Here is a 9544-nt window from a genome sequence, read left to right as displayed (position 1 = left end):
GAGAAAGGCACTAAACTGCATGACTAACAGCACAGAGGGGAGTGAACTTAAGGAAAGTGAAAACAGGTAATGTTCACAGGTAAATGTTGTGAGAGTGGGAGGGCATGTTGCAAACAGCAAACAGGCAAGGGAAATCATATGCGCTTCAACATGGCATGGATACGAGAAACATATGGGATGATGAAGACAAGGTAGCAATGAGACGAGGATGTGGAGATTGGGGAATAGATGTTGTGCTATTGTTATCATTCACTTACAAAGTTTCTTTAAAATAAGTGAAGTGCTTTATTCACAATATCCCAGTGGGCATTCATTTCCATTTTACAGATGGGGCTGAGGCCAAGAGAGACTTGTTAAAGACCACCTACTGAGTTTTATGGTTGAACAGGGTTCTGAACGCCAGCTACCCAAGGCCAAGCAGAGGGTGCTAAACACAGGATCAGGTTAAGAAAGAAAACAGCTGGACTGAGAGAGAACACTAGAAGCAAATAATCTTAAAGGAAAGTGAGTGACGGCCCCTCATACAGAATAAAAAACTCTGTGATCAGAGACTTTCAGTGCAATGGAAGTGTTGGGGGATGGAACAAAGCCATATCGTCTGAGAAAGCTCCACTCATAACACACAGTCGTCCATCTGCTTAGCAACACAGGTTGCCATAAATACAGAGCACAAGCCAAAGCTTCTTTTAAGGCAAACAGCACCTCCCCATATGAGATCACTTAGGCATTTGAGAAATCTCCCATCTCTGGCTTCAGACTCTCATATTATTCTATGAGTAAAATCAAACTAGGATCAAGTCTGATAAAGGGACAAAACTGTAGGAGAATTTGAATGCAGACCATTAATAACCTATTGAGTAAGAAGAGTGATAGGAGATTGTCTTTTTGAGGATTATATTTTCTTTTAAGAAGGGGATTATTAAATTCATGGGTTAGTTTTATTCAAGGGGGGAAGTTGTACCTCTCCCTGTGTGGTATCAACCTTTCCAACTTTGCAAGGCTGGAGAAAACATTATATGTAGGTGGGATCAGATTGTTGTCATCAAGGAGAATCCAGCCCCACCAAAAAAGATCTTCAACCACTCGAAGAGCCCCTTATGGTTGAACCTTTTAGTCATTGCAAATCCACGGGGAGAAAAAGCAAAGGAAAATGCAAATTTCCACATGTTTTCCCCTGACCTAACATTGCATCCAGCCATTTCACTCCTTTTCACCTCCAGAAAAGTTAAATGGACCTGAAATGTTTTGGTCTACAGGCACTTCTAAATAAAAGGGAGCCCTTGCTCAGGATTTGAGCATACTCAGCATGCATTTTTGCATGGCAACACTTACCATGTGAAATAAACAATATTCCCTCCTATCTGCAACCGCCATACTACACGGAAGTTACACTACTACCGGTAGCATACATCCACTACCATATAACATGTATGCATCCTTCTTGATGTAATACATGTATATTTAAAACCACTGAATGATCATCTTAATGACACTGGAACACTGGAAGTGCAATGCTGATCTCCAAATGTGGATATGTCCTCCCTTGCATCAGGTCTTAATTGGACCTAGTTTGGCTCTGGAATTGATTTTCAATATTAGGAATCAATCTAAAAACAAAATAAAAAAAATCCTTCCAGTAGCACCTTAGAGACCAACTAAGTTTGTCATTGGTATGAGCTTTCATGTGCATGCACACTTCTTCTGTAAGTCTATTACAAGAATAGTGTCTCTGAATATATGCTTCCTTTTCTCCTCCACCCACAGCCACTAGCACTACACATATCTTGGAGGAAAGGGATTTCCAGGTCAAAGACTTGCAGCCCAATGTAAGCCCTGCAAGCTTTTTGTTTGTTTGCAGAAATTAAGCACCACCTACCCACAATTTATCTTACAACTAAGAAATTGCATCAGTCATACCTTTAAAAAGAGAGAATTCGAAAAATGCAATTGCTACATCAAAGAAATATAGAGGACCAGAGCTTTCCTGGAAGTGAGCGTTACTTCTCTTTTTCAGGTTCAAGGCTGCTGCTACACCACCGTTATGCAGGTTATTTCTGGCCTGACGGACAATCTTTCTCCACCCTTCATAACCATCAAGCTTGGGAGATTGCATCCCAGCAGATTAGCTACAACAGGAAGATAAGGAACCATAGCCCTGTAAGTAATTCCACCAGATAACACCCATTTGCTTAATTTAACTGTGTTTACAATCACAATGCCATTCTCTCACCCACTTAGTGACCCTGTTGTTCCACTAGGAGTGGGCAATCTATCTGAAATGTTCTGACAATTAGGAGGGGAAACTTAATTTTTCAGTCTGAGAAAGAAGGTCACTCTTCAGTAATGAAGTGGTTAGCCTACTTTCCAAAGCTATTTCTGCCTCTTTTCTCCAAACACTCATTCGACCATGGAAGAGGCTGAAGCATGAAGGGGGTCTGCCTTATTAAGAGGAAGGAAGCCCTAGAAAGCATTGCAGCACCCAAACCCTCAGTGACTTCACTCAGTAAAAACACAAGGGCTGCCCTCCACACAGTGGTGACTGGCAGAGCAGTTTCTTTTCCTCTCCTGTTGTTTGAAATCTGTGGAGCACAGACTCGGATGCAGTTCATGCCCCAGGTTTGCAGGTAAGTAGACAAAATTGACGCGGGTGGCGCTGTGGGTTAAACCACAGAGCCTAGGGCTTGCCGATCAAAAGGTCGGCAGTTCAAATCCCTGTGACGGGGTGAGCTCCCATTGCTCGGTCCCAGCTCCTGCCAACCTAGCAGTTCGAAAACACGTCAAAGCGCAAGTAGATAAATAGGTACCGCTACAGCGGGAAGGTAAACGGCGTTTCCGTGTGCTGCTCTGGTTCGCCAGAAATGGCTTTGTCATGCTGGCCACATGACCTGGAAGCTGTATGCCGGCTCCCTCGGCCAATAACTTGACATGAGCGCCATAACCCCAGAGTCAGTCATGACTGGACCTAATGGTAAGGAGTCCCTTTAACTTTAGACAAAAGTCACCTACTCACTCATAGAGACCCACGCCTCATAGGGCAGCTTCAGGGACAGCTCCAGCAAACTACCTTGGAGGTGGGGGTGGAGATTTGTTGCTTGTACTGGGAAAAGTGGCCACAGCAGATGTGATAAAAGCACACTGACATGACTCACGTCACAGGTGACCTGACCCGACTGCTCTTCCACCTCCACCCAAAACTGTTCATCACACAGTGGTGCTCTCCAGACTCCTCCACCAAGCAGTGGAACAAACAGCCCCCCCCCCCTGTACATGAAGCAAAGACTGGCTTGCCACAAATTTGGTGCAAGTGAAAAAACACACATTGCCACCTAGAGAGTGGCGGTGAGAAGGAGGGGCATGAGACCATTAAACCCAGAGCCTAACATTATCTAAGTGGCCCATGGTGCCACAGGGAAGATTCAATGAGGGCAAGATCCCTAAGCAGCTGAGAAAGTTGCCTTCTCCCTTCTCTTTCCCATCTCCACAGAATTACCTGTTGAAACCAGACCGGTAACAGGACCAAGACGTGTTGAGACATGCTGTGGATAATTAATAGGGCTCCTCCATACTCAGCCGGTGTCCTTCCTCGGCTCATTCACAGATCCCACTCAGACAGGCTGGCTGGCAGCCTGACTGTACCTAGCACATTTATTGCTATTAATACTCGGGAGAGGAGGAGCAATGGGGGGGCTGGTGGAGGGGGGAGGCTTGTGAGAGGCTGGCACAGTATTCTGAGAATGGAGAGGACTTAAGCTGGAGGGGTTAAGGGCTGACAGGCTTCACTTCCCATTGCAAATAAAAGGCTAAATACAGGGCCCCACCACCACCACCACCCCACCCAACTCCCCATCCCGTGTCTCCGTCTCACCGTGTGGGCGGCGCTGCTGGGCTTGAGCGGCGGCAAAGCGATGGGGGATGGCGGCCCGGTCCCCGCGCCCGCCCGGGAGGCCCCTCCGGCCCCGATCCCCGGGGAAGACTGGAACTGGCGGGCGCTGTCGCCTCCTCCCCGGCTGCCTGCTGAGGAAGGGAGAAGAGAGCTGCTGAGCGCCACGGAGAGCCGAGCGAGATCGAGGAGGCTTCGGTTCAAAGGCAGGGGAAAGTGGCTCAGGAAATGGGAAAGAGAGCCGAAGGAGCCCCCTCCCCACCAGGGCCCCTCTCCTTCTCCCCCAGCCTGCTGCCATCGCAATATTGTTTGCGGGATCATGAGGAGCTAATCCACAAACGTGGCACCACCACCGTCAGAGGACACGCGCAGAGAGAGGAGTCTGTGAGCACAGAGGGCGAATGAGAGCGGTGGACATCGCTCGTTAACCCAGTTAAACCTTTCATCCACGATTAACCCACAACCATTAGGAGCATAAGTGGGGAGCCAAGTTGGATTTGCTCAGCGCAATCCTTCCCCCTCCTCGCACCGTCTGTCTGGCTGTGAAGAGGGCAGGAATTAACGCCTCCAATCCAGTATCCAACCTCTCGCCTCTGCGAGAAGTAGACCAACCCTCTCCCCAGAAACAGAGACATCACCTCGGTCTCCCCACCCCGATTATCAGTCCAGAATCGGGAGGACAAGAACTCTCCTCTCCTCCCCTCCCGCTTTCAAGGCAGCCCTTTCTCTGGGAAAAAACATAAACACCCCCCCGTCGTGTTCGAGTTGCCCTTCCCACTTGCGAACTGAACCCAAACTTCCCGGTTCGAGAGAGAAAAGCTCGTTGACTTGCGAAACGCTCCCAGGCCGAGCGTAGGAAGACTTTGGGTTTTTTTGGGGGGGGGCAGCAGCAACGTGCAGAGACGTGTCTTCCCCGCACACCACCACTTTTGGAGGAGCAGCTGAAGAGAAAGGATGAAGCGCGCACACGCACACACACCCGCTAGGGCTCGGTCTGCAGCGATCGGCACTGGCTTGGGGGGGGGGCGCGTGGGGGGCAAAGGGGCTGTGGTAAGTGAAAGTGGTTTGCTCCTCTGTCGACGCCTCGTCCTCCTTACCGGCTGGGCACGAAGCAGCCGCGGCTCCGCCGGCTCCCGCGGCCCCGGCAGCACTGGCAGAAGGTTTCCTGGTGGTTAACATGGCCGCTGGAGGAGAGGGGAAGACATTTCAGGGCTGCTGTTGCTGCCGCGGCGGCTCCTCCTGATCTTTGCCTCCTCCGCTCCTTCTCCGGCTCGGCCTCTCCGACCCTTCCCCTCGCTGGCGGCGGCGGCGGCAGCAACAACTACACCCCGCAGCCGCGCGCTGCTCCGCGGCATCCGTCTCCCCCCCAAGCCCGGGCCCGCCGGGCAACGGCCCCCCCTGGCCCGAGCCCCCTTGTCTTCCTCCTCTTCCTCTTCGTCGTCGTCGCCTCCTTTCTCCAGCGGCAACAGAGGCGGCGGCAGCAGCAAAAGCGCCGCCGCCGCCCCCCGGCCCAAACACATCACCCCGCCAGTTTCCAGGATCCCCGAGTCCCTTCGCGTCAGGAAACGGCGGCGGCGAAGGCGGCTCAGCGAGAATCCCTCCGCCTCCTCTCAGCGACAGGAACAAACCGAGCCCGCCCTGAGTGCGCGCGGGGGGGGGGGGCTTGCAATCTCCGCCCTCCGCTCCCCCTTCTCCCTCCCGTCTAACGCAGCCGCGCAAGCCTTTCCCGCTGCCTCTGCGCGCCCAGGGCGCTTTCACTTTCAAAGAAAACCCCAACAGGCCGCGCGTCGTCGTCGTCGCGGGGCGGGCAAAAGAAAACTGAGGCGGGAGGAGCAGCAGTCTCCACCCCGCCGGGGAGGGGGGGAGGGAGAGGGGTTCGCAGCAGCAGCAGCAGCCCGATGTCCTCCCTGCCCTCTCGCCTCTCCCGGCGGGGCTGCAGCTGTCCTCTGCTCGGCGGCGGAGCTGGAGGGACCATCCCCTTCCTCTCCCCCTCCCTAGGAAGTGGGGGGGGGGGAGAAGAGATGTGGAGTGGGGAAAGAAGAGGGAGGTGGAAGGCACGGCGAAAGGGGAGCTGGGCGGCCCCCACTTCATGCTGGTCACAACACACACAGAAGCCAGTCCGTGACTGGAGTCCGTGCAAAAAGCCCAGCCTCTTCTCCTCCCTCATGCTTCTAAGCACGAATATCCCCACCTTGCCACCTGCTGCCCTACACGCCTCGCTGGATCCGCGCAGGAAAGGCGCGCTTGGGCGTCCCCACCGCGGCCCGCTTTCCCCCCTCAGGCCCGTTTCCTCAGCGAGAGCGAGCGAGTGGGCGACGCTCGGCCCTCGAGGGGGCTTCCCCTTTGTGTAGACGAAGGGATGGATGGATGGTGGCCGCCGGGGAAAGCCAAGCCGAGGAGAGAGAGCATAGCTGCCAAGTTTTCCCTTTTCTCGTGAGGAAGCCTATTCAGCATAAGGGAAAATCCCTTTAAAAAAGGGATAACTTGGCAGCTATGAGAGAGAGGGAGCGAGACTTTGGGCGGGGAGGGGAAAGAGGTGTGAAGCGCTGGAGGGCGGCGGGAAGAAACGGCTGCTTGACAAGGGATCCCCGAGGGAGCAGCCTTGAACGAAGCTGCTTTCAACGGGCTGCTTTCGGAAGAAGGTCAAGGCAAACACGCAGGAGGCGGAGGAAGAGAGATGGGGTTGGGACCGGAAAGGAAACAACGTTTTTTTGTAGCGTGCCCTTGATGCTGCTCAGTCAGGCGGGGAAGTGTTGGAAGTGGAACTTCCCTACCGAAATCGGATCCCTGGGATGAGTTGCATATTCGTCCACGCTTTCCTTCCATTAAACAGCTGACAGACAGGACAGCGACCCCAGAGCCCTCTTCTTCCGGGGCTCCATCTGCGGCTCCTGGTCGTCCTCTTCCTTAGAAAGCCAAGTAAATAAAATCGCCCTCCTCTAGGTGTGCTCAGGGGAGGGGGGGAGAGACCTCCTCTGCCTGCAGATGTTTGTAAACAGGCGGATACCCAGAAAGGGTAAACAGTTTCCCCTCTCTGCTAGGCAGAAATGAGAAAAGTTCAGAGTGCAAGAACAGGGGGGATCACAAAAGCTTTCTATTGGGCTTTGAGCTCTATCTGTGCAAGAAAACTGTTAGCATCATACAGGGCTTGTTTTCAGTAGGAAACAGGGATTTCCCCATTGTACAATCCAACAAATAAATGTCCAAGCAATGAAGCTGCATTGTGAGCAACACTTCAAATGAAGAGGGGAGGAACATGGTTAAAAACACTTGATCGCAAATGGAGGGAGGCCATGGTCAACTCAGGGCCGGGATTATTATATGTGGAGAGGATGATAAGTGTATGTGGGTTACGGCACAGTTCAGCCAAAAGGGGCCAGGAAATGACTCTATTTATGTATTGAAATGGTTACAAAATATTTTCCCCACAGTTAGGGAGGGTGGAATTTGAATCAGTTCTCATTTAAGGGCAAATCTACCATATTTGCATTCCCGCACCTCAAAAATACATGTGAATACATGAAGCCATCCTTCGAAATTCACATCACCAAATTTTGCAATGCAGTTCTCAGAGTATTGTGTACAAAATGCAAGTACTAAGGTAAAATGTCCCTTTAAAAATGCATATATTAGTGTAAATGGCATACAAAAATGGATCCTAGTGGGAAAATTAATAATAATAAGGAAAATATGCATTGCAAAAAAATATTAGGAGAAACTTGTACTAAAATGCTGATGAATTTAAAAAATAATAATAATCACAGGTATGGGGAACTGAACTTAACAACTAGAAAAATGAGAATGTGAGAAGCCAAAATTGACAAATGCACCCCTAGCTATAGGGCGGAAAGACTTTGTCATAGATGTTGTCAAAACTATGGTATTTCAGAGCTTTTAAAGCACATTGCATATTGATAGTCTTCCCGCTTATAACATTCTTGGGGTGACTTCACACACTAGGTTTGCCATATGAGAACTGCAGCCATCACTTGTCAATTTCTTAAGTAATTCTGAAGTAAGAACAGCTTCCTTTTATTTTAGAAGCCTTAAAGCTTATCAAAAAGATAAAACTGAGTTTTCTGTTAGCACAGCATTCTTGCAAGTTGCCTGCTCCCAAAGTGCACAACCCTATCCAACTTGGGAGGCAGGTAGCCGGTTTGCAGCTTTAAAAAGACTCATTGGAGATGTACACTTCAAATCTTGGGAGAAGAAAGCATGGCAATGGAAGAAAGGATGGTGGTGCAGTGCCGCAGGAGAGAAATGTCTTTAATGGGACTTTTTCACTAGGGATGGAAGGAACGATCTGTCAGGTTTTGTTCTCTCCGTTTCTCATCCCCCCCCCCAATCTTAAAACAGTTCACCTTTCTCCAGCAATCTGCAACTCTCTTTAAATTCCTCATGAAAATCCACCAAATTTCTCCTAATACACATTTTTGTACCTAGGAGCCAACTCCTAGGGGCCGAGGAATAATTTTAGCATCCTTGCAAATAGTGATTTCAGTGCTGAGAAAATGTGACATTACTAAGCAGAACCACTTCTGCATTAAAATGGAGCGATGGCTGTGAATTGTTGCTCAAATACAGTCATACCTCAGTTTAAGTACGCCTCGGTTTGAGTATTTTCAGTTTAAGTACTCCATGGACCTGTCTGGAACGGATTAATCCACTTTCCATTACTTTCAATGGGAAAGTTCGCTTCAGGTTAAGTCCGCTTCAGGTTAAATACAGACTTCCGGAACCAATTGTGTTTGTAAACCGAGGTACCACTGTAACTGATTATCTGGAAGGCCATTAAAATGTGAGTGTAGGGTCATAGGAAGGGTGTGGCTGGAAAAAAATGTGAAATGTAGCATTTCTTACTTATAAAGAGAAGCAAACATTGAAAGTTAAGTGATTGCCATGCATATGGACAGCCCTTTGCTTTTGCCTATTCTATGACCACCTCCCTCCCTATATCATGGTAGCGAATTCTGTCGGTTTGGCTGACTTCAGTGCATTTTGAGTCATGTTCAAATTGCATGAAATATGATCCATAACACTGGAAGTGTGGCCATTTCAAAACAACCATTCTTAACTGAGCTCTTGGTACCTCATGGTGGTAGTGCTTCAGAACTGAAAGAAGCACTGGGAAAGTTGTTTAATCCACTTAACAGTAATTATCCATACTGATTTTGTTTTGAGAGATGCAAAGGCAATAGGAAATTATCTCCATGACACACGCTGAGTGGCAATAACCAGCATCCTCCTTCAGCGGATCTACCAACAAATTATTTTCCAAACAATGGCAGGTGGGAACTGAAGCATAATGTGAGTTGATTAACGAATCAAACCAGAATGTTGCTATAAAAACCAGTCAATAATATCAATATCAATAATATTGATATTATGCTTATTCTCCAATAGATCCCCTGGACACTGTGCAATCAAAACCTGCTGCATAGAACAGTAATCACAATTGCAATAGATGCACTTTTGAGTAGGTAGAGAGTTTACATTTTCCCAGCAATAAAGTATTAAAGCTTTGAATATTGGGGGAAATTCTACTTCCTGGCAATCAGTGCTACTTTGAATAAGTAAATAAGTAACCACACTCTTTTTTTTATAAGCACGTTTATATTATTTCCAAGTAAGAACCTAAAAGTAATAACCTGGAAATTCCAGTTG

The 9544-nt window shown here is 49.0% G+C and overlaps 1 protein-coding gene across 3 annotated transcripts in view; it reads right to left on the bottom strand.

Moving 5' to 3' along the window:
• Positions 1 to 5677, bottom strand: part of DYRK2 (dual specificity tyrosine phosphorylation regulated kinase 2) — a 20423-nt gene extending 14746 nt beyond the window's left edge. The window contains exons 1-2 of one of the 3 annotated variants that reach the window (XM_035127778.2): positions 4978 to 5676; positions 3866 to 4014 (exon numbers count right to left, since the gene is read on the bottom strand). In XM_035127778.2, the coding sequence (XP_034983669.1) occupies positions 3866 to 4014; positions 4978 to 5059 (231 nt within the window). In that variant the 5' untranslated portion in view covers positions 5060 to 5676. Of the gene's footprint in view, positions 1 to 3865; positions 4015 to 4977 lie in introns of all 3 variants that reach the window. The other 2 variants (XM_060279647.1, XM_035127779.2) reach the window with 2 other exon arrangements.
• Positions 5678 to 9544: the final 3867 nt, after the last annotated feature.

The sequence above is a fragment of the Zootoca vivipara genome, chromosome 10 (assembly GCF_963506605.1).
Source record: "Zootoca vivipara chromosome 10, rZooViv1.1, whole genome shotgun sequence".
In the NCBI taxonomy this organism is placed as follows: Eukaryota; Metazoa; Chordata; class Lepidosauria; order Squamata; family Lacertidae; genus Zootoca; species Zootoca vivipara.
The sequence above is the reverse complement of the archived record's forward strand: the minus strand, read 5'-3'. Positions and strand labels throughout refer to the sequence as shown.